General features: G+C 38.0%; 1 protein-coding gene across 5 annotated transcripts in view; it reads left to right on the plus strand.

Annotated features, from left to right (window-relative positions):
• The window catches only part of Tet (Ten-Eleven Translocation (TET) family protein), a 227,216-nt gene that overhangs the window by 5,307 nt on the left and 195,366 nt on the right, over positions 1 to 26,543 (plus strand). For 2 of the 5 annotated variants that reach the window (XM_083111964.1, XM_083112002.1), the window contains exon 2: positions 7,121 to 8,359. In XM_083111964.1, coding sequence (XP_082968090.1) covers positions 7,121 to 8,359 — 1,239 coding nt within the window. Of the gene's footprint in view, positions 1 to 386; positions 468 to 516; positions 722 to 1,065; positions 1,127 to 7,120; positions 8,360 to 26,543 lie in introns of those variants that run through there. The other 3 variants (XM_083111982.1, XM_083111993.1, XM_083111973.1) reach the window with 3 other exon arrangements.

Consider the following 26,543-nt stretch of genomic DNA (forward strand, 5'->3'; position numbering starts at 1 on the left):
CTAATTGTGAGACCAACGCCGCTCTTCCTTACGTCCCTCATTCTCTATTCATTTATATAGGTTCTTTTTCTTTCGATAGCGTTGCCGCGAGTGTTTTCGTATAACTGCAAACGTATGCATTCCCAGCGCACGGCACGGAACTTGATTGGAAATAACCATTTACATAAAAAGAACGAAAAAAAAAAAGATTGGCCGGTCTACCAGTATAGACATATTGCCCCGCGAGTTATTAGAGTAGAGGTGTGCCTTTTCCTTTTTCGCATTGAAAAGAGAGAGAGAGAGAGAAGCCAAAATCTACTGCGCCACCTGGTGTAGGGGGTCAAGAGACGGCGGCACATCCCACCCTATGCTGCACGCTTCCCATACACTCCTACCCTCTAGCGGCGAAATTCGCTGTGAGCGAATCACAAGCCGTTAGTGGACAAAGGAGACGAGTGGTGGGGCATCGTTCGTGCTCTGTCTAAGAGGTAAATTTTCTTGATAAACATAACAGGGTGCTTGCGTTCTGCGAGCGGGTACGGTTGCTTTGGACCTAAATCTAGGTTCACAGCGGCAAATCAAGCCGAGTTTCATTTAAGATTGTGTGTTTTTCTGCGATCGTTTTCACAAGCAGCCATGATGATTATTTATTGTTGAGAAAACGCGTAGTTTACATATTGCCATCTTGGAGGTTTTTTTGACGTAATGTGTACCGAACGTAGTTCCAGGCTGATGGAAAGCGGTAAGGATTTTTTTCTCTTTTATGTATTGTTGGCTGTGTTGTGTGTCTTTCGTTATAAAGCATGAGATGTGCTGTTAACGCAAAACCGGGAGTTGAAGCACGCTGCCTCGGTTTGACTTGCGTAGAAGGAAGCGGCCCCGTATTGGATGCAACGATTTTACGATGGCTGTGTTGTGAATGGGAAGCTTTGGAGAGTGCTTTTTTTTTAATACCCGTCAACTTGCAAATTCGCAAATCATCTACGTGAAAGTGCAAAGAAAAACAAACTACCTTGACACTGGAGTGGTTCATTGAACAAGCAGCGAATGTTTTTACGAGACTCGTCAACAGAGTTTGTGTTCATGTGTGTGTGTGTTGTTTTCCAAGGAGAGAGCCTTGAGGTAGATGCTTGGCGCAGTGGGTAAGGTCAGTGAGTTTACAAGAGCGATAACCGGTCATAGGCTGAGTTAAAGCTTTTTTTTTTAAAAAAAAGAAACCATTTATTTTTTATGAAAAAGAGAGGTGTCCTCTTTTCAGTAATGCGTGAAGTACTAAGATAATCTTGAAACGTTTAATATATCAAGTAAAATCGTGTGCATTCAAAAGAAGCGGGATATCGTCGTGTGAGAATTAATATGATTGAAGACTTTTCGTGGCCCCTAGGATACAATTTGTAGAAAATATGTGTGGTTACCGATGTAGCATGACATTCAAAGTATTGTTTCCGTAAATGCCAGATTTTTATTACGGCGTGTTCGAAAAGTCTGTTAAATAATACATAAACATGATTTACTTTCTAAAAATAGCCATTTCACTTCTAAATAAATATAAATTATATATTTTTTTTAGTAGGAAGCATGTATTTTTTTTCACATACCGTTTTTCTAAAATATTGTGAACGTAACGCTACCAACAAAGTGAATATAAAAATCTAAATGTGCATGCATCATAAAATGTGTAACATCTTAGTTTTTAAAAATTTAATGTTTATCCAATATCGAGACATCTGACTTCCTTTTTTATTTTAAAATAAGGTGTACAGAGTGAAATTTTTGCGAATGAATAAAATCATTATGAAAATGTAATCACAAGGAAACAGGCATCTTAAAAATTCTTAAAGATTAGCTTTTGTCTTAAAAGTAAACGTTTTTATTAAAGCATGTGTTATATTAAAATGTTGTGTGCAGATATTCTATCTAAAAAATAAATTCAGTAGAGTGTGTGTAAATTATCGAGGTTCGTCCACATTTTGCATTGTCAATGTAGCCACTAACTAGGAGTAATAAATAGTTCAACCTAGTTTATTTTTATTATGGATTATTTTCGTGTTCAATATCTATGTTTTTATATACTTTAAGCTATTATTTACTTTCTAATTCATTAACGAGGGAGAGTTTTTTGTGAATTTATTGAAATCGTGAAACAAGAATTTTAGAATTACATTGTAAAATTTAACATTTTCTAAAAGTTAAATGTATCGTTCATTAGTATGTTGACGTATATTTTTAATAATAAAATTGCCTTCAGGATTTTTGCCCTGTTTACTGTTAAATTTCTGTTTGGGGTACCAGTACCGCAATTTGTTTTCCGAAACTTAATACTTTCAAGAATCTTAGAAACCCCAATATTGATGAAAAATGCAGGAACATTACTAAACCTACAAGTACATTGACTTTTTAATTTAATTTTTAGCATTTTCATTTATTAGATTATGTAAAACTTAGTTTGACAGCAGCATTCAAGGATATATTATCGAAATTTTAGATGATAAAACAACAACAGCAATTAACATAAGAAACGTCATGTATTCTGAAATGAAGTAAAATTATTCACGTTTACAATGAAATTGCAAATTATAGGCAACATTATTTTGACGGATTAAAATCTCTGTACCTAAATTATTAAAAGAATTTTCAAGTTCGAAAATAAATTATATCAAAATATATATAAACTCACTGTTAATTTACGCAGAAGCATTTGTCAAATTAGCATAAAGAAGATATGTGTGCAGAGCTGCTGAAGTTACCTCCAGCTAAATGTGTTAAAAAAAACAAAAAAACTGTGAGGGGTGAAAGCTGTAGAAATTCCAAAATTATTTTGATTCTTACCATTTCTGATACGCCAGTGATGCGATTACTTTATATTTGGCAGAGAAATATGTTTCAATTTGAAATTTTATTATTTTACAAATAAAAGTGGAAAGATTTAATATTACTCAATCACTCTTTGTATCAGTATTAGGAAAGTAAATTTTTAAAAGTAACTCTGTTACAGTTACTGGTACCTGCAAAGTAGAAGTAATATTTACAGTTAATTTCTGCTGGAAATTTTCATGGAAACAAATTGCATTAATGATCATTAATTTTCTTTTATTTATGTTTTTGGTACATAATAATAACCTTCATATATTTATATTATTACAACAAATTAAAAAATGATCGAATAATGGGTCAACCTTGCCTGAATGATAATTCATTTTATTTTACTCTCTATATATACATGTACATTAGTTAATACAAAGTTTTTAAAATATGTTTTTACCTTTTTAATGTAATACTCTGCTTAGAATATGATTTCACAAATTTCTGATATTAAAGTATGCCAAAATCTTGAATTTTCGAATCTTTCGTTAAATGCTTTTCAGTCTACAGCCCTAAACTTATTCTATAAATATTTCTTCTTTTTTTGCACCCCTCCAAAACACACAGACTGGAGCAAATGTCCCTGTTTTCCACTGGAGTCTCTACCTAAAGTAGATCCGTTTCAGGATTAAGCATGAAAGAATGAATTTGCTTCTGTATATTTATTTTTTTAGTGAAATAATTTAACCTTTTCTAAAGATTTGTCGAGTTTTTAACCTCTCAATAAAAAACAAAATTGTATTTTAATGCGAACATTATGTTCGCTGGCGAGAAAACAGGAAAATTTCCTTTGTAATAGAAATTTCGACTCTGATATTTACTATCATGGTTAAAATGTTCTCCCTTTTATACAAATATCCCAATTTATTCGGCATATGAACAGAAGAAATTAGGGTCTCACTTTTTCTTAATGAGGTAGAAATTTATTTGTACCAAAAGTTCGCAAACATATCGATAAAAGTTTATTTTTTAATAGATTTTGTGTGAACATTTTCCACTATTCGCTAGGTTTTGTTGGACTTTTTTTCTTATATGATTTCCTTACAATCACACGATAAATCTGTATTACATATTGTCTGTTCCTCAAAGTGTGCAGATAAAAAAGTATAAATTACTGTTGTTTATGGAGAAAAATATATAAATCAAATGCAAAATTTCGGTACTTCAACACCAAAAAGAAACATTTTTCAAAAAGCAGCGAAGGAATAGAGGAAGTCGCCAATAGCGGATTTATTATCTTATTTCTGGGACAAAACTTTTGTTTATATTTAGATGTTCCTATTAAAATGTGTTGTCAGTCCAACCACCTCGATATTGCATCGTAGTTGTACAGTCTAATACCAGTGCTGGAAGGAGGGAAATTGTCCAATGCTATTTTCATTCAAGCCACTCTGTGTTCTTAATACAAGGAATTATACAAATTCTGTAGAAGATGCTGTTCTTGCTTTGTTAGCGCATTTCTTTCAAATCTTGAACCTCGAATTGCGTAAAAACATGACGATGTTCAATTTGACTACTATTATCTTTGAAACCGACTGTACTTGACATCCAAAGTATACGCGTAGAATATTACTAAATAAGTACTTACACGTTTTACAAATGGATTTATAGTTCAGAAGTAATTATTATATTTTTGAGGGGAGCAGTCTCGGAAAAGTGCCGAATAACTATCAACACGTTAACTGTTACTATTATTACAGCAAACCATCAGGTCTGAGAATTTTAATTGCATACTTAAGATGACGAGGAAATTTTGTTCTGTTACGACCAAGAATCTTTCGAAAATTTTCCTCGTCTCAAAAGCAGCTACGATGTTTCAAATTCTTAAAAATTATACATCTGTTTGTAGTTTCCTTCAAGTGGATCTTCATGTGGTTTGTTTTCGCTGTTGTCTGCAATAGTTCTGTCTCACAATAAACCTATCATTGATATCTAGACAACAATGAAAGCAAATCGCACGCAGATTTGAGTGCTCGAGAAGAAATTCTGAGCAGAGTAATATTTCAGAATTTGGAATATAGTAATCATCTCTCGAAATGAGAGAATTTTTCGAAGTCTGCTGAGTCAGGTCAAAGATCCAACGTACCGCTTAATAAACCTAGATAAGAATCAACTTTGACATGACTATGTCTTCACCTACAGCTGCATCATCAAAGACCATTTTATATGACTTTTTTTTTAGAGAGAGAGAGAGAAAAATGGCTCCAATTGTGGAGGAATTAAGCTCCCCAAAACCAAATAGGTCATATTACTGTGGTAAAGAGTACAAGTGTGTTGGCATTCTTTGCCCATAATTGTAGTTTGCACAGCATTTTTTAAATTCATTCATGGTATATTTACAAGTACGTTAGTAATAAAGTTGATTTTCAATATAGCTGATAGTTTCACATTTAATAATTTTTTTACTTGTTTATGTTAATAGTGTGATGTTTATGTTAAAAGTATTAAAATTATATGAAATTTGAATCTGTGGTAAAATTTTCTGAACCGAACTTTAGGAGATTCCATCAGAAGTCAATTTTCACGGTACATTATTTAGCAGATATCGTAATCCTTTTTTCTTTTGGTAGTGAAAACCCAAACGTCCAAATGTTTGATACTATGATACCAATTTTACAGCAAAACTAAACTAAACTGCCAGGCACAGCAACACCTTGAGAGCCAGACCCTGAAAAGCTGCTTTTCTTCGGGCGACACACATCTAGTCCAATCGCTTGTTTTGTGGCTTTCGATGCCGGAGTCCGTTGCAATTCCTTTCAAGTAGCAGACTTGTCTCAACTGTTCTCACGATGCCGGGTCAAAAACTACATTTTAAAGCTCTCACCAGGGCTTGAACTCGGCACTCACCAAAGTTGAGAGTGCAGAGCTGATCATTTGACAACGCGGTAGCACTGAAATATAATTGTCGAACAATCGCCATTAAGATGTATTAACACAACATATCCGTATTTTACACCTGATTCAAGTGTATAACCTTTGATAATTTTTACCAGACAAAATTTCATCAGCCAACGTCAAAGATAATGGTAGGAAAATTACTTACTTACTCCACAGCTCTACAGCCCATGCTGAGCCTTGGCCTCCTTGGTGATAGCTGCCCACTCATCTCGGTTCTTCGCTCTAGTTCTCCATCCTCTTATGCCCATTCGTTTGAAGTCTTCTTGGTAGGCAAATTGCCCATCGCTATTTTCATTCTTCCCTATTATACACACTGTATTGTTTTAAAGAATGTAATTCTGTTGATGCAAGGCAGATGTTCAAAAGAAGCTGATCATATAAACACAGCACGATCCGTTGTTTTTTAAAAAATCTTATTTTTTAATAGTGTGTATCATTTCAACTGTGTTAAAGTGGACAAGTGTCATTATCATTACAAAGTAAGCCATAAGTCTTGAACAGTGAATTTTTACGTTGTTTTGTTGTTTGAAGCTGTGCAACATACTGTAAAGTAATAGTTAGTCAACATTCCATATCGAGCCTTGAATCAACAATGTAGTTTGCTTCACTATCAGCAAACGTCATGCAAAGGTGCATTGCCGGAAAAGACAGTGATATCCTTGTATACTAGATGATATAAAAATAATGCGTTCCAGAAGCCAGGATGCTGATAGTTGATTTTTTAAACAGCAAATCTGCCCAAACAACTGAACGTGCTCAGAAATTGGCTTTGTATTGCGATGGTAGGGGCACTTTATGCCTCTAAATTGTGTCCCACGGGAAACCAGTGTTCCATGATGTAGGTGCCTTTTTTATTGTCTGTGACTGTACAGGACGTTCAGTTTATTTTGTTCGATTTGTGTTACTACACAACTGGTAGCACCAGCTTCAATCATGCAAAATAGAGGGACGTGAAGTTGGAGCTTAGATGTGCAAGTACGATTCAGTCTTCACATACAGAGGAGCATGATTTCATTGAAGTAATGGAATTTATGCCTATTGTGAATAGGTAAAATTTAACTCTTGATTCTTAATGGCTCACTACTACCTGCCGAAATAGCCCTATCTCTTCGTACAGTCACCGGCAATAATAATGGAACACTTAGATCCTCAAATACTCGCTTCCCTGAATGGCGTTATATGGGTTGCCTAACTCTAAGGCGGAGACCGAGCTTGCCATTGAAGATTTGACAACACACATAATGCCATGTGGTGAAGCGAGTGACTGTACATCTAACTTAATTACTTATCATTTAAGATTTGAGACACCTCGTCTCTGGAACCTGCTTTTGACCATGAGTGTGCTCATTTATAACAACCATTTTTTTTCTGTCTTTTCCAGACCTGGCACACAGCAAGATGGTGCAGGATGAGTGAGGGTGGGAGCCAGGGTCCAGAGTCCCTGGGCCCTCCATATACAGGAGGATACCAATCCTCCCAAACGCCCACCCCATCTTCCACCCAAGAGAGTTTCAAGGACGAGTTCAGCGAGTCAGATAGTGCTTCCAAGTCCGGGCTTCCACCGTTCAGCTCTTTCACTGACGCCGAGGGCTTGGGTTCGCGGCTGGGGGATGGGTTCGCAGAGAGGCTCGTGAACGATATCGGGTGGGAGTTCTACGCGGAGGGTTTGACGGGGCGTCTGCTGGATCGTGCGTCGCTAGGAGATCACATTCCGCCCCCGCAGCCGCAGTATCGGCCTTGGGAAAGCAAATCGGAGCAAGAGCTTATCAAGGCAGTTACTACCGCTGTCACAACAAGTAACTCAGGGTCGATCCCAGCCTTTTCCGATACTTTCGGGTGTCCGAAACTTCCTTCTTTTCAATCGCAGTTCAACGCCTTTCCTCCGGATCCTACCGGAAACGGGGAGGCGACCCCTTCCGGTTTGCCAAGTTTTCACACGTTGTCCGGAAACCCAAGGTACCCTTTGGTTCCAGCGCCCGTTCAAGCTCGCGAGATCCCGGCCATCCAACAACAGTTCCTGGACGAACGGCACATCCAGTTGTTTCATAGTCAACCGTTTCCACCTCCCGCTCTTAATAATGCTCAATTTCACGGCCTACCGCCCAGTGCTTTGACCAACAATACTCAGCCTCCTATTGTGGTAAAGACTGAACCCATGGATAATAAACATTTCCAGCATCCTATGCGAGAGTCAATGGAGAAGATGGACGCTACCAAATACGGTGACAATCAGGTTAAATATAGTGAGAGTCCAACGCAGCCAAAGTTTGGTGATAATCTTGTCAGACAGGACTCGAGAAAGAAGGAGAGACGGAAAGTGAGAGTGTCTTCGATGGAAAGCTCCGAGAGTGACGTCTCCACGAGAAGTAGTAGTGCCGAGAGTTCCGGACAGGTCGCGGCTGTTTCGAGCACCGGCCCAAACGAACCCGGTACCGATGGCTTCAAACCTCCGCCGATTCCCGAGGACGGTGAGAAGCCGGTGAAGAAGAAGAGGAAGAGATGCGGAGAGTGCGTTGGATGCCAAAGAAAAGACAATTGCGGCGAGTGTGCCCCTTGTCGGAATGACAAGAGTCACCAGATCTGCAAGATGAGGAGATGCGAGAAGCTGACTGAGAAAAAGGTAGGACAACATGCATTCTGTACTGTAGAGTAAATTGTGGGATTCCCGTACTGGTGGTAGAACTAGGAGCATGATCACTGGCGTATGCAGGATTTTTTTTCGGAGGGCGCTGGAATTGTAGAGGTGGATACTTCACTTCATAGCTGCGTTCTTGGAGCGGGGGGAGGTACACTATAAAATAATTCATAATTACCTTCTTTAACCTTTGTCTTAAAGGTTGTTCACAAGAAAAAATTGTAATCGGGGGTCATCTTAAAGCGGGGTATCAGTTATCATTTTTATTGAGTTCTTTACTGATTTTATTTGAAAACTTTGATTTTCTCAAAATTTCGTAGGGCGTAGCCCCATCAGCACTCTTCCTCTGCGTACGCCATTGTGCATGACATAGCATAGTCCATGTTTTGAGGTATTTATGTTGTGAATGCGCAAAATGCAATACATCATTCAAAGGACTACAAGTAAGCTGTACGAGATCTATTTTGTACATCTTCAAATCAAATGTAAAATATGTTGGCTAAATGAACAACTTGAGCACGATCACATTGGAATTTCCCTATGTGCACAAAGTTTCGTTTACAGGCTACAGTGGTGTAATTACGAACGTCTTACCGGCACCTTTTTTTCATAGTGAGAATTGAAACTAATAATGGTTCGTATTAATAATTGAAACCTGGGTTATTAAAGGTACAGGAATTGTAAATTCAATTCTCGTCCAGGAGAGATAATCAGCCAGTGTAAATGGGTTCTAGACCGTAAAGAACCTTTTAATGTTTAAAGAATTTTAATTCGGTCCAGGAACCTTTTTTCCAAGATCAATTTAAATACGGTCCAAGTTCCGTGTTGAAATGAAACAATAGGCAGTTTGGATCGAATTTAAATTGTGCAAGAGCCTAATAGAACCCATTAGAATTTATAGGTTCCTGGAGCTTTAACAACCCTGATTAAAACTCCGTGGCACAACAGCTTTCTGAGAGCCAGAGCCTGCCAAGTAGCTTTTCACGCGTGGGCTGCCTTGATTCCTAACGTCGCTGTTTTCTGGCTATTGAGACCGTCCAGTTGTCCACATGATGCTGGGCCCACACAGGTTTGGGGAATCTATCGAGATATCGAACTCGGGTCCGATTACACCAAAGGCTAGAGCGCCACCATTTGACTACACGGGAACCTCTCGTGTTAGCAAAGCATATATAAGTACAATTGTACGAACATATGTGAATAACCGCGGTATTTTTCAGTAACTCTTGATTAACTTAGAATGAGCATCCTTTGTATTCACCATAGCAACTAACGTATGAAGAGTACCAGAACCTATTTTCTCAGAAAAAAAAACTAGCAATGTGTATTCCACACACATCCACGGTTCGAGGACATTTTCTTAAATACGCCACTGGGTGGCAGAAGGACGTGTAATCTTTACGTCATAGTCATTTGAAGTTAACACAAACTATTCTCGTCTGAAAAAAGTTCCCGTTTACTAGAACCACTGCGTTACTACTACAATACTATAGGTACTATAACCAACAAGCATACCTTTCACAGACCATGTTTGGCCACTTTAAGATTGTGTGTTATAGGTTACTGCAATACTATTCGCAGATCATCTTCTTGCAATTTTGTCTGCTGTCATTTGCTTTGTTCATTTCAAAGATGCATTGTAATAAACCATATAATTGAGATAAATATTTATAATAAATATGTTGTGCTCCAATGTAGGTACTGCCCTGCATAGAAAATTTCATTCAAGTTTGTAATATTTTGCTTCACTGCACGGTATCCTCTAATTTGGTTCATTTTCTGATTTTTATATTAGTATTGCTCTTCTGCATTCATGTATTATTACTTTCCATTGCAGCTCTACGAAATATATTTCACTTTATAATTTTGGAACAGATGAGTGCGTAACACGTAAATTGTAATATGTACTTTACTGCATTTAGACTGTTTGCAAATTGTCAATCATTGTGATGCGATTTTCTTGGATTCTCTTGTGATATGCTGATCGTGGTTTAGATTTTGTTGATCGAATGACTAGAGATTACACTTTTGTACAAGAAAATCTACACATCATTCCTTGGATCTCCACACGTGGTTGAAAATTAACATTCATCCATGTGTTTTTTTTAAAAATAATAATCATCAAGGTGTCTTGAATACCTATGATATTATAACACAGTAATAAGCAACGAGTTAATTCATAGAAATGGCATTATTCATGGTAAGGCGTTTAAATCTATATTTGCATTGTAATGGCTAAATTTTGTGTTCCTTCAAAATATTGAAAACTTAAACACTCTCTGGTGAGATGTATCATGGGGTTTTCTTTTTATATCCATACCACATTTTTCTCCCAAGTACCAGACAGACTATAAGATCTTATTATTGCTATCAGTAATGTGAGAATTTATTGAGATGAGAATGTCTATAACTTGGTAGAAGAGCAAAAGGTGTGAAAGCTTCACATCTTTACAGTACAATATCAGGTTACAATTAAGATTCTGTGAAATAATCCAACCTCTATCTGCTGAATATGTGTCTTGTATTTGCTTCCTTATGGTACTTTTGCTTGCCAACAGTGACAAACCAAGGAAACTGTTTGTGATGGTTAAAAGAGAAGCTCATTGTTTACCTTCAACTATCTTATCGAAATATTTGTAACCAAGGAAATCATAACCTTGTGATAAGATGAGCTAATATGCAACTTACTGATGTTTTACTGGAAGCTAAAATGAATAGGTGTACTCTTTCACAAGAGAAAAGATGCAGTTTAGTGATTATCTGACGAAACATTGGGTTAGTCTTTCTAATAATGCAAACTTTCTGAATTTTCTTCGTTACCTAACCACTGTCTGAGCTTTTTTATATGGTCATTTCACTTATAATTGTTTGTTCTTTAATTAAGTACAACTCGTGTCAACTTATTTCTTACAAATAACTAAAAATCTCTCACAAAATTTATACCTTTAGATCTTAGTTTGCGAGTTAACGAAATTTGACTTGATTCAGTTCATGTAAAAAAGGTATAAATAGTGGGTTATTTATTCTTCAGATGCCTTAAAAGAGAAGTTGAAAACTCTTCCTTATGTAGTTTCTAATTTACGACAGTGCAATACCAACTATGAACAATTGTACATTGTGAAAACAGGCACATAGCTTAGACGGATGCACAGTCGGTTACAAGGCTAATATCAGCCATCCTTTTTTCATTCACTTTTTAGTCTTGAAGAATAGAAAATCGGGAAATTTACTGATATCCATATAGAGATTGCACTCTGCTTCGTTGATATTTTTGTCTGAATTTTTTATCCTCATATTCCAAAACAAGGCCAATTAATATGGTGTTGGACAGTAGTTAGGTTAGTTTCTACCTACGTTGTTAATGTCCAAGGAAATTTCTTTAAAATATCAAATGATTATCGATATTTCTTCCATTGTAAGCCCTTGTGTAGCTGATCATCGTGTAAAATCTCGCATCATAAAAATTTAAGACGCAAGTGATTTATTGTCGATGAAATAGCATGAACAGCGATATTCCCAGATATTTCCGATTTTTTCAATTGGCATATTCTGGATTTGCATTGCCATCGCTTCTTGCATATAGGTCCAAATAGCAATCTTAACTATGTCTTACTGAAAATCCTTAGATCGTCTTAGTGAAGTGTTCACTGATTTGCAATAATGTTACAGACATAAGGAACACTGATTAGAGCCGTGTTCGCCTCTGGTGAAATATTTAAACACAAGATTGCATTTTCCTGACAGTTTGTACTACACTGCTTCAGCGATGTAAAAGGCGAAAATTTGTGAATTTCAGCGAATTATTTGTCTTGTAATGGTATATACTGATTTTAAAGAACAAGGTTACAATGCTTCTGGTATTAAGTTATTCAAATATATATTTAGGGTATTTACATTTAGGGGAGGATAAATATTGTAATCAAAGTTGACACAACCAAACTAAAAAAAAATCTAATAGGTTGACACTTAGGAATCATGTTAATTTATAACTATACACTTTGGATATTTAGCATAACATAACGTAATCAAAATATTAGCAGTTTTTAACCATGTTACAGCTAAATAATAATATATTTCAAACATTTATAATGTTAATATTTACTTCATGTACGATAATTTTATCATCCATGATAATACATTCAACTTTATAAAGATTTTCATTCTTAAATGATACAAAGAATCAAGATATGTTAATGATAATTTTGTTTATTTTGGGAAAACCACAAGTTTAATTATTACTAATGTATATTTCGTAATTTACTTTCATATTTTGATTTGCAAATAGTATGCATTTATAAAATAAAAGGAATACTGCATGAAACTATTACTAATGTAATGAAAAACATGTCCAATTGAACATTTAACCAAGAGCTCTTTAGACATTGACGTGACGTGTCCTGTTCTGTAATGTGATTTGATTATTCAACCTGTGTACAATATTTACTACACCAACAGCAGGGATTTGTAAGTGTTGAACCCTCCCCTTAATACTGCAATGGCTTGTATATACAAAAAAGGGGGACATGCTGGAACACCGCATCGCTTTTGCTTGCCTTCTCAGATCTGAGGTTCAGAAGCTACCATATCTCAACCGCGATTTTCATGGTCAATGCCACGAACGTAGAACCTCGCAGCGTCCCCTAGAGAGAGCCCTTGCCTTGGACTCGGGCCGTTTTGGCATGAAACCAAGCAGCAGACACTGAGCGAAGGGGGGAAACGGGCGCAATTTTGCTACTACGAGAGCGTCGGATGGCCATCGTAGTAAAAGAGAGAGAGAGAGAGAGAGAGGCACGTCCTGTACTTTCGATCGAAGAAGAGTGCGCCACGCCAGACCGTGCCGTGACGAACTCGAGACGCTGCGTGCACCGCTCGGGGGTTGGAAGGGGGTGGCGGGTGAACCTGGCGTGAGGGAAAATGCAGAAAATACGTCTCCCTTTTTCTCTCTCCACGATCGCTATGTCTAGACGAATCGTGTGGTTGGTTAAAATTTCAGTTTCTTTTTTTTTCTTTTTTTGTTAAATTTTTTGGCAATAATACTGTTACTCACTTCTGCCCTTGTACACAGGTTTGTGATCTTTAGCAATGGAAGGTACAGACGCCAAGCAAAGATACGATACTATGTGTAGTGACACAACACCATCCCCACAGAGGGTTAGCCACCCCTTACATCCCTATAGGTAAAATGCACACGATAAAAATTGTCAATGTTTTTAAAGTCTACTTCGTGCTCAGATAAACCAAAAGGGACGGTATTTGAATCACAGAAAATGTGCCCTCACCGGTATTCGAACTCGTATGGGTCCGAGGTTACAATCCTGGGCGGGTTTGTAGATGTGTCATTTGATTTGCTTTATTTTAATTAGCCTGTTGTGCCACTTTTGGCTAATTTGCGAAGATGAGTGATGATATGATGAAATTGATGAATGGACACTCAAAAACATCCATGCCCTGGCCGGGATTCGAACCCGGCACCCCTGGCGTCGTAGCGCAATTTGCTAACCACTCCGCCACGGAGACCGGTATGTGTAATTTTGATTGTCCCATAATTTCTTTCTTACATCCTTCCTTCATCATCTAGCTAGTTGGAAAACTTACAGAAATAATCTAAATATAAAAATGCAAATCGAACGCGTTAAATTCTTGATTACAAGGACGGATAAAGTTCGCACTTATTTTCCCAATTACCGGCAGGTTTTTATGTACACCTGACTGCAACACGCGAGTACTGGCTTCGATTCAAGAGGTGAGTGATTTTTGGTGGGAATTTCTCTGTCAATGTACCTGGCTCTGGAGTTCACCCAGCCTCTCACCCAATAGGTAACATGTGTTCGAAAATTTTACTCCTTGTTGTTTGATTTAGTGTTTTAAGTTCACTTTATGCACAGTAAGGCTAATCGGGACTGGATCTAGTCTAAAGTGGAAACCAAACCACTATGTGCCTCCACCGGGTATCGAACCCAGGACCCCTTGATTACAAGGCAACGACGATACCACTGCGCCATCGGGGAGGCCATTACTCCTTGTTGTTATGTGATACGGGTAACATACAATTGAGGGGCGAACCTACTACTCTCTTCTTTTCGAATACATTACAGTATATTATCCTGCCATCGTCACAGTTAACTAAGCAGTTCAAATATATTTCACAAAACTGACCGAATCGTGAAAAAATTGTGTTATAAGTAATAACTTTATTTTAAAGTAAAATTTATTGTTCACTTAACTAGATGTCTTACTGGCAGTTCAACTAGGAAACAACTAAAAATACTTGATTCTCAATTGGGAGGCCAACTATTTTTCTTAAAACGCAGTAGCCGGACCCTGTGGCCGAGTGGTTCGCACATAGCGGTGCAACGCTAAGGGTCCCGAGTTCGAATCCCGCTCGGGCTTGGTTGTTTGTGAATGTCCATTCATCAATTTCATCATTTCATCACTCATACATATCTTCGCAAAGTAAAACTAAATCATTCATTCATTCTTAAAACGCAGTCTAGAAACAGGTTGAACTGTATCCTTACCAAGGCTCACATGTCGAGGCCCCCAATGTACGATTTCAGTGATAAATTTTAGGCCAAATTATGTCAGATGGTTAGTGAACTGTTTTCATATTAGTACCACATTTCTGAAACCTCATTTATTCCTTGTGTGTCCCTTTTCAAAGCAGTGGTGGAGGCGGGGGGCTGTAGCTGCCCAAGTCCTTATAAATCCGGGCCTGTTATTACCAAAAACATGTACAAAGAAGCAAATTACGTTTGTATTAACTAATACGATATCAAGTAGCATTTGAAACGAAAACTTGGAACTTTACGTAGTACATACTTGTATGCACACACGGTCACTTACTATATGTTGCAATAAATTCTTCAGGATTTCCGGAAGTCAGCGTCATGAGTGGGGCAGTATGTAAAGGAAGAGTTAGATAATTTGTGGGAAAAAAGTAGACACGGGGAGGGGATCAGGGGCATTTTCTTCCGCAAACATTGTACGGTTGGAATATAAATTAGGGTTCACACGTTGAAACGTTGAGCGTGAAATTCTAGGAATTTCGTTGCTCAAGCTTGCAATTTTAGCTCCATGGAGAAATTTCCACCATAAATTGCGTCAGTTTGTTTCATAGAATTACTTATGCAGTTGCGAATTTCTGAAGCTGGGTAGTTAGTGATGAATCTATTTGAAAATAGAATATTTAATGGAGCCAGAAATGTTACTTAATGAAGCACATTCCATTTTCTTTGTCGAAGAGTGAAGGGGTTAACACAAGAAAGGCCTGTCTCACTTGCAAAAAGCGAGATCCATATTGAAAATTGGAAGCTGATGCCATATAGTGTCTCGTGTGCAACAACATCTATTCTGTTTGTTATAATGTGCGAGTCAGATGTTAGAAAAGTTGATTTCTGAATACAAGGAGGGTTTTTGCAATTATTGTTTCCCATTCTTTAAGGAAAAACTGAGATATGCACTCCTTAGGTGCTCATATCTCTATTCGGGAATCTTGTAGAGCAGTTTCCGAAATATATTTATTAATCGATCTCTCCCGTCCAGGTGATTTATTTACTTGAAATTAAATTTAGCATTCTGTTATGGAAATATATTATTGCTAGTTTATGTCCAGCGGTATGATTCTGTAAAAATTTAATTTGAATTCTTTGTTCGACAAACCTCTGGAAATATATCGTTGTAGTCTGTCTGTAGACATAATGCGGCAAAAATGAAGTTGAAAATCTCGTCGAACTTCTCCATAAATTAGCATTATCACAGGTTCAAGGATGATAAGATTTAGCTTGTCGAGCAGATATTGAAAATATATCATTTAGTTTTTTTCTGCTCGAGGATATTGTGGAAGTATCATGTGATTTTGTCCATCGAAGAGATTCCTGAAATATATAATTTGATTTTGTCCATCGAAGAGATTCGGGAAATATATCATTTGATTTTGTCCATCGAAGATATTCAGGAAATATATAATTTGATTTTGTTCATGGAAGATATTCTGGAAATATTTAATTTGATTTTGTCCATCGAAATAATTCGGGAAATATATTATGTGGTTTTGTCCATCGAAGATATTAGAAAAATATATCATTTGATTTTGTTCATCGAAGAGATTCAGGAAATATATAATTTGATTTTGTCCATCGAAGAGATTCAGGAAATATATCATTTGATTTTGTCCATCGAAGAGATTCGGGAAATACATAATTTGATTTTGTCCATCGGAGAGATTCGTGAAATATGTCATTTGATTTTGTCCATCGAAGAGATTCGGGAAATATGTCATTTGATTTTGTCCATCGAAGAGATTCGGGAAATACAAAATTTGGTTTTGTCCATCGAAGAGATTCGTGAAATATATAATTTGATTTTGTTCATCGAAGAGATTCGGGAAATATATCATTTGATTTTGTTCGTCGAAGAGATTGTAAAATTTGATTTTACCCGTTGAGGAGATTCTAATATATATATATATATATATATATATATATATATATATATATATATATATATATATATATATATATATAATCATTCGATTTTCCCCGTCGAAGATTTCTGGAAACACTTTTTTTTTTACATTTCTCGTTGAGGGCATTCTGGAAATATGTCATTCGATTCTATCGCGATACTGGAAATAAACATTATTCGATTCAAGTCATATTGCTGATTCATGAAATATTGCATTCGCGTGCGTTGTGGTACCAAAAGGAGGAGGAGGAGGAAGCGAAGGTGTTTCTGAAGCTCCTTTCCCCTTTATCGCTCGTTCGGTGAGGAATGGCTGCATGTTGGTGCGGAAGGGTTGAGCCCGACCTTCCCCACGCCGGAAAACAGGAGCCACCATCCTCTCGTATCGGCCACGGCGAGTAAGGCTTTTTTACACTCCTCGGCAAGAGATAGATATTTTCTCTCGGAGTCCTTGCGTGTGCGAGCAGGGAGACTTCAATGGCAGCTTTCACATGTGAGAGTCTTCGAGTGTGTGTGTAGCGGTGGAATTTTCTAACGTTGGAATCGCTTGCAGGGTTGTGAAAACTTGCCAAGCACAAACCCCCAGCTTGAACCGTGCGGACCCAACCCACCCGATCGATGTCGGGCGGCGGTGTAGAGTGAGTCATCAGGAGGGGGAGGGGGCAGGGGGGTTGCAGGAGGTTGGGTGGGTGGAAGGGGGCAGCTGCTTTCCAAAGGCCCTCTCTCTCTCTCTCTCTCTAAAACTCGGAAGACAGCCAGAGAGAGAAACGGAGCAGCACGTGGGGAATTCAAGTGACATTGCATCCAGTGCAGAGGTTCACATCGATCGATTTTTGTGGAGCCCCTCACTCTGATTAAAGCTGGTTTTAAACTTATAGCGTTTGCTCGACTTGCATCAGCATTACCTGAAACCCATTGCACAGATTGAGTTGTATCGACAAGCCCTCACGGCGCTTATTTCTCATGTGGCTTATCGATCGGTCTTCGTCTTAAAAAATGGCGGAGGCCGTATTTCTTTCCAATGAGGTTAATTTTTCTTTTCAGGACAATTGTTCCGTGGAAACTCTGGTATGTTCTACGGAAAGTGGCCATATTTCATTTTGCGGGCCCTTAACAAGACCGTAATCCATGTACGAGGAACATCCAAAATTAAATAGCTAACAGACATCCTTATTTTCAAGTATAGAGCATGTGAAATGGTATGCTCCTATCTCCTATCCTTTCTCGTTTCTATCGAGACCTCAGTAGATTTTTTACATTGACTGATCCCACATAGAATTTCACACTTATGTCCAGTCCGTATATTTGTGCGAAGAACCAGCGTGTTTTAATAACAGATTCTTCATCTTATAGCCTATAAAATATATCGACTAAGGTACGAAATCGAGACATCAGTTTCGAAATGAGATTTACTACTAGATTAGAATAAAAGTGTATTTCGTCAAAGCTGGGGAGCAACGTAATGCAACGTTATTTTTTTTGTAGTTGGGCTGGTAACGTGTTAACTTTTTGGGCACTTGGGTTGGTAACGTTTTACGTTTTCGGTGCTTGCGTTAGTAACGCATTATTTTTCGGTACTTGGGTTGGTAACGTGTTCGCGTTTTCGGGGTTTGCATTAGTAACGTGTTACGTTTTCGAAGTTTCGTTAGTCAACGTCGCTATTAACCGAAGGTATAGAAAAGCAACGTAAAAAAAACACAATACAAATGTAAATCGACATATTAGTTTATAGTCAAATTGATTTATTAAGTTTGTTTATTTTACTCTGCTTTTCTGCCACTTTTTGGCTAATCGCGAATATAAGGATGAGTGATGATATGTTGAAGTTGATGAAGGGACACACAAACAGGCCGGGTTCGAACCCGGAATCTCTCGCGTTGCAGCGCGCTGCGCTAATTACTTCGCCGTTTATAACAGTTGGAACAAGAAGTAAGAAACGATTGTGAATTTAAAACTGGAACCTAATATATCTGATGTCTTTAACTCTCCTTGGAATTTTTATATTTTCCACCATCGCATTTCCTTTTCGCTTAAAATTCGGTCCTGATTTACCTTCAAGAAGGGAAATTTATCTTCATGTGACAACAGTGACTCTTGTACAGTCACGGACACTTCTGGGTTGTAACGATGCCATTGAGAATGAGTGAGTGGGTTTGTTACAAGCCAGAAGTGTCCGTGACCGTACTTCAAAATAAGAATATAGACGATATGTTTTTGAGCGGCGGCATCTAATTGAAAGCTGAACATCTAATTTATAATCCACATGTCCTTGCAGTTGTCCCCATAGAGGGGACCTTCTCAGAAATTCTGAAAACAAATCGTAGAAGGGTGCAGTAAACCGAAGGCTAGACAGTACCTGCTAGAATAAAATAATGAGATGCGGATTTTACAGTGTTTGTCAGGGAAAGCAAGCGGAAAGCTTTGTATAATTCTGGCGGAAGACGGGAACCATCTTTGTTTGAAACCCGATTTTTTGGGTCCCTCCTATCTGCCAAGAATCTTGCGGAAAGGTTTTGCTTTTCATGTTGCCACCAATTAAAATATGTTATCATGACCATATTTGCATCTTACTTTGCCAAAAGTTAAACGAATGATATAAGCATGGATGCTACTGGAATATCTGGATCTTACACATATTATTGCTAATTGTATATGAACATGCATTATGAATTAATGCATTATGGCATGATTAAATAAATTTATGTACGCGTAGAATACGAACATGTCGCTTCCTCGGTAGTCCACCGAAGGTTCCGGGTTCAAGTTCAGGACATGAGTGTTTATTTGTTAGTGTTCCTTTGTCAATCATTGTTCATCCTTTTAGTCTCTATTAACCAAAAATTGCTGAAACGACGTTTAATAACAATTCCGTATCTAAAGAAATCATATAATGATAATAATTAGTAGTTTATTAATAGGTTCGTGTTCGTGCATATGAAAAATATTAAACAAATTAATCCCATTCATTTTTATGGCCTCATCCCTACCGGGCCAGTTGTCCCAGTTTAGAACTTTGGTCAGGCATGAATGTACAGTCACGGACACTTCTGGGTTGTAACGCTCCAATTGAAAGTCAGTGTAATCGTTACAACCCAGTATAGCCAGTGACTCGACGTATAATTATATTCGTTATATCATTTATTTCATAAATAAATCATTCGTCCTCATCGTCGCCATTAACTGAAGATGTAGGAAAGCGACTTACTCAAGAAGTGGAAATGAGAAACAGCAACGACAAAATATGTTGATATGAAACTGAAAACTAACATAATCCTAATATATCTTCAAATTTCCCTGAAATATTGCTATTTTTCAGAGAATTTCCCTTCTCCCCTTTTCGCGGCAACACTGCTGTGTGCAACTGAAATCCAAAAATAGACATTATTAAAATTTCCTCGGCAATTTTTTGATATGCGGGACTCGCTCAGCAGTAACTAGTTTGTTCGCGACAACAGCTTATGGGAAAAGTGTAAATTGCGTCTCCTTATGAGCTAATATCTTAATTGGTATGTGTATACAACAGCATCAAAAGGATGACGTCATCCACCTTGTAAAAGACCATTTCCTGAATGACTAATTCCCATTGGTTCAACATCTGCGAGGCAGAAAATTGAAGCCGCTTTGTTGTCCAGTCTCTCATGTTCCTAAACAAAATGAAGCCTGCTTCTAAAAATGGATTCCATCACTTTTCTCTGCGTTGTTGTTCTCCCCGGCCGCCATATTTACGATCCTGCCCACGTGTTGCTCATCTGTTTGGCAGGTTCTATGAGTAATGCTATTTTAGGCTTCAGACAGACATGGCGCGCTGTTCTAAAGATTTATGTTTTTCTTTGAATCTAAAGTAATGGCCGGTAGGACTCGTAGATCAATGAAGATATTACCTTGGATCAGTAAAGTAATAAGAAAAGGTGCGGACCAGGTGACGATCGTCTGGTAAGAACCCGGCCCATTTCTGATACTGTGTAACTTCCACAAAAGCATTGCCTAATCTCATCCAGAAAATACATGGCGGAAACGGTTAATCGGGAAATAACATGAAAGTCATGCACAGAAGAATATTGTGCCAAGATATTCATCTACCAAGGAAATGGGAAACTCTTCTGGATTAGTGGTACTACACTTGGTGTTCCAAAACAGGTTGTCGTGTAAACTGTTACATTCTGCTGTTAATTGATTGAGTTGGTGTTTTCAGTCCACTTTATGCACAGTAAAGTTAATTGGGACTGTGTGCCTCCAACGGGTATTGGACCCCTTGATTACAAAAAGCGACGGCGCTACCAGTTCGTCGTCGAGGAGGCCACTTGATTGATTAAATTTTATAGTATGGACACATAAGCACATAACCTACATTTGCCCGTCGCTCATTACAGGGAGAAGTCCCTCAATTAAAGAAAAATCTGAACAGCGATCTGTAGAAGTATAGGAGGGGAGAAAATTTAGCATTACGCTTAATATCAAACTTCCGATGGCGTAGAAAAACACAAAACAGTTTGAAGGTTTTCTTTGTGGTAGGAAAAGTCGAAACTTCTATTTCAATAATCATAACTTGAAGTTTATTTTCCATTAAGAAGTACATGGGAATCTGTAAATACTTTTCATCATATTTTTTACAGATCGTATCTAGCGTGATAAAAACAGCTTCCGCTTGCAATACTCTCTTGTACAGTCACCGGCAATACAAATGGGACACCTTGATCCTGACATACTCGCTTCCCTGCAACCGAATTTCAGGTAACCCTGTATAATAACCGTTAATACTTTAGGATAGCTGCATAAAACTTATGTCCAAAGCCGCGTTTCTCTTACTACGTATACTGCCAGTCAATTTTAACAGTTATATTTTCCGTCCTTTCTTTCACTCTGTCAAGGTGCTAGTATAGAACTCTTAACAATGGCCAAGACAACACACGTACACGTATGGTACCCTTCCATTGACCTGGGCAATCATATGTGTGAATACTCGAATACTGGCCTTTTTTATCACTGAGAAAGTTATGTAATTCGCACGGCTTTAAATGAAGCTCTAAGTAACAAAGTAATGTGTGAAACAGCAGCCAAAGATTTAATTATTAGCAGTACCCTGCACCCTCTCGCTTAGAAAAAAGTGTCTAATAAAGGGGGTCTGAAAAAAACGGGAAACTTTGAAACTGAGGTGTGGAGAAGAGAATAAATAGTTGGAAGAGATTTAACCATGGAAATGAATAGTACAAAGAATGCCATTATATGCATTGCATACCGCTGAAGAGATGCATAAGTTTATGATTTGAAGATGACGTCCATTTCTGCGCAAACATTCCTGCAGTTGTCGAGGGACATCCTGCATAGTTTGACGTTAACATGTCAACATAAATCTGAGCGAGGCTTCAGTCAAGGGATCTAGTCAAAAGGATCCGTGAGAAAACCGTCTAGATTCCTGTGGAGGAATGTTTTCGCAGAAATGGCGCCATCATCTGGACGTCATCTTCAAATCATAAACCTACCCATCTCTTCAGCGGTATGCAATGCTTGGTTTGGTTTGATTTGGTGTTTTAAGTCCACTTTATGCGCAGTAAGGCTAATCGGGACTGGACCTACAGTTTAAAGTGGAATCCGAACCACTTGTGCCTCCACCGGGTATCGAACCCGGGACCCCTTGATTACAAGGCAATGACGCTACCACTGCGCCATGGGGGAGGCCCTGGTATGCAATGCATATAATGGCTTCCTCTGTACTATTCATTTCTACTATTCATCTCACAACTATTTATTCTCTTCTCCACACCTCTGCCTTTTTTAGACCTTTTACATTAAAAGATGGTAACTTGTAGCACTGGCAACTAAAAGGTAAAGTCACACTCCATCGAGGGGGGGGGGGTAAGTTCAGATTTAGAGGGTGTAAGTGTAAATTTAGAGCCAAAATGACCATTAATTGTGCTTTTGTGAAAGAAAAAAAAAGGTTGTGTTGAGGATATTTTGGGGGTGTTAGGGGTGTGGATAAATTACTGCCCCCACCCCTCCTGTGCTAGGTACTCCACACTAATAGACAACGAAATAATTTTAACGGAGAAATACGAGTAAAATGTGAATTACATACGTCCGGAAGACATCCACCAGAAAAATGAAAGCCAGCCTAAAATTATAAATTTTACAGCTTATTGCATTTACCTTAATGCTTATTTCATTCCTGTGATCAGAAGGCTTTCAATGCAGTAGTATGGTTCAGGCAAAAAATGTAAAATTATCCCTGCTTGCAACATGCTGTAAATACATAAGGAGGGGAGTGGAGGTAGGGTCCTTCACATTCACGGTCTCGGCCGCTTATGGGATTGATGTTATTAGTATCACGCTCCGGTCTCCTTTACTCCCCAGGGTTGGTCGCCGGCTGAGTGAATCTCAGAGCCGTTCTATACAGGAACATTGCTGAAAAATTCTCACCTGAAATCTCCCACCCTGGGGAATCGAACCTGATCCTCCCGCCTACTACAATCCTTATATGTAGATTTGTTTGTGCCTAAAATTGATTATTGAGACGTTTAGTGCCTATTTCAATAGGGGGACACTCTTTTACTCGATCCACCAGATCGTACAAATGCTTTTCTATATTTTTGTAACATTTCAAAGAGTTCGATTGAAATGCAGTGTTAGATCTTGTATTAACTTTTACATTATTCCTTCAAGAAAATTCTTTGAAAGTTAGAAGAAAATTTCGATCATACAGTTTACCTTGTGTGACCTTGCACATGTAAACCTTATTTTTAGAATTTTGAAACTCGTGAAACTGTGAAAATACGAGTTATGACGAGGTCGCTATATTGTAAACTCAAATTTTCAATCTGACTCGCTTTCAATTGATGTTATTCTGTTGAAATAATGATTAACTAACTTTTCATTTCTGTTGTTGACTATAAAAATTGTAATTGTTAATTTCCAAGGGGTTTCAACTGACCGGTTGCTCCCTTCGCCCCGACGCCCATGCACGCCACTAAACTGTACCACAGGCAGTGGCGGATCCAGAGGTAACAGTTGGGAGGGGCGAATTTCGGTCTGATACCTAACATCTGCACTAACTCTGGGTTTCGAACCTCTGTCACTCGACTGGGTAATGAACCTGGGGATCCTTGATTACAAGGCGGCGATATTACAATTATACCAACGGGGAAGCTAACCCTGCACTTCCGCTGTTTTATGTACGAACGTGACTTACATGTTATAGAGAATACAGTATTGATTTGCAAAAATATGGGTTCAGGGCTGGAATAGATTATGTTGTATATTATCATAATTCATCCCATTACTACAGTAAACTGAAAGGCCAGATACGAGAAGTAAAGTGAATAAACAAAGAAACAAAAACCTATTCTGTAATGGGGTCTCGGATTCGATCCCCGTTTGAGGCATCAGTGGCTCGGATCCAAATTGAAACTGTAGGTCCAATTCCGATTAGTCTATCATGAGCACAAAGTGGGCTTAAATCAGTTTAACAATTATTCTCGAGCCTGTTAAACTTTGTGATAAAAGACAGAACACTTGAGTCTTCAAACATATTAGGCATAAGAATATATCCAAAATCAAAGCAGTTCAGAGGGGCGATCACCCCATCGCCCTCCCCGTGGATCCGCGCCTGACCACAGTCCCAAGGCCAATGTGAACATCTCTTCTGCAGTTTTCATCAGTTACTTTGTAAATGGTGTCTGGAAACCAAAAACTACTCTTCTGACACAAACCTCGTAGCTTGAAAACGTCCTCTTCATTCGGGAAGAGCATGATGGGAGGCTGAAAAAAAAAAGAAAAACATGTGACTGCTTCTGTTGCTGAAACGAGTGTACTAATACACCCATCATTCCATCCAATATTGGTCAGGAAGTCCCGATTCTCAGAGTTAACAGTAATTCGGGCTCTTCCTGGAGCAGATCCGCGCGGAGCATGATGGGAACACTGTGCGTCGCTTTCGCCTGGCTGCTGACTCAGTCGACCACTCGCTCAATGTTGCTGCCGCGCGTGACGTCATCTCTTTTCAGTAGGGTGGGTTTCCTGTGACGCCTTTGCATGAGTTGGAAAAAAACATACTTGCACCTACCCTCCAACACCCTCTGGAAAAGAAAACGAAGAGGGATATTTTATTCCGATCAACTTGCCCGCTTCTTTTTGCATGGTGTTATTTTTTATAGAAGTTTTGTGTGTGGTGCCTTTATTAATTTTTGGGGAGTTTGATTATTATGCGTCAGGAGGGCCATGTTGCAGAAACTTTGTCAACAATTGTTGGTGACACTGAACAAGTTCTTTCATTACTGTTGTAATTGTTTCTCATTGTTGGATGTTTCCAAACTGAATTTCAGCCCAAATATTGAAAGCGTGACTTTCAAGATAACGCTGTATGTATCACAATCTCCTTTGCAAGCAACGTCAGTGCAGCGATCAATATTTCCAGAAAATTTGGCAAAATTTTGTGTGCCACCAAACCACTTCCTCCCTGCGATTGGATATGACGTATTCTCTGCAATTTTCTCCTTCATTAGCTTGTAATTACAAATTGAACATTGAATTGCTATGATCTGTATCTTTTTATAGCAATATTTTCAATGAAATGCGAAAATAAATTTCCCGACCTTTTAATCTCGTATTTCAGATCTATCAAATTGTTTTAAAAATTATTGTACAAATTAATTAATATGAGCGTTAAAGGTAACGTGGATGATGGGAAAATTAACACTAATGGGAATAATAATAATAATTTATGAAAATCCTACTCTGTCTTACTGGACCTACAGTTTAAAATGAGATCCTAACCACTGTGTGCCTACACCGGGTATCGAACTAGCGACCTCTTGATTACAAGGCGACCACATTACCACTACACCATCGGCAGGCTGTTGTGTTTATATGCACATAGACACAATTATCTTTATTTTTTTACCGTGCAGTTTCTGAAAAAAATGACTGGGTTTTGAACATCCCTTCCTCCTCGTATACCATGAGTATTTTCTGTACCGTGAAATGGAAAAACTAACAAAATATTGATGTAATTGAAAGACATTGTGATAAGCAAAAATCCTGATCTTCAGTGGCGTGTCCAGAAATTTCGTGAAGGGCAGGAGGGAGTTGCTTTTTGTAGTCGATGCTATATTTTACCATATTTTCGTGTATTTTCATCTCTAGGCCCATGATGTTCTCTTTTTTCTTAAGAAAGTCGAACCAAAGGTATATAATTACTAGGGAACGGAACTTGTGCTAAAAAACTCAGAAATATTTATTTTTTTATGTCTCATAAATGTTGAAAATATGTGATAAAAACAGAAAAATATGTGACAAAATTAAGAAAACATTTGGTAACAAAAACAAAGTATTACATGCATTTTAAACAATTGAATCAGTTTCTAAATGCTTACCTCTTAGTGAGCTATTTTTTGGAAGAGTTGCAGTGAATCCCCATAGTTTTATCCAAATTCTCCATTGTAAATCGGTGACGATTATCTCTAAAAAGCATCTTATATTGTGAGAAAGATCGCTCCACGTCACAAGAAACAATTCTTGCATATTTGAAGCACGAATACCACTAACGCTGAAGTATTCCAAAGCTTCCTCTTCCTCTACTTCACCTCCTTCCAAAACACATGAATTTGGCACAACGTTTGAAAACCTTGGTTTTCCCAAAAAATTCTGTACATTTAGACATTAGCACGACATTAAACGAGGGTCTCTATCTTATCGCAGAAAAAAAACCCATTTATTT

Source organism: Lepisma saccharinum, chromosome 1 (genome assembly GCF_977018435.1).
Source record: "Lepisma saccharinum chromosome 1, izLepSacc3.1, whole genome shotgun sequence".
Taxonomy (NCBI): domain Eukaryota; kingdom Metazoa; phylum Arthropoda; class Insecta; order Zygentoma; family Lepismatidae; genus Lepisma; species Lepisma saccharinum.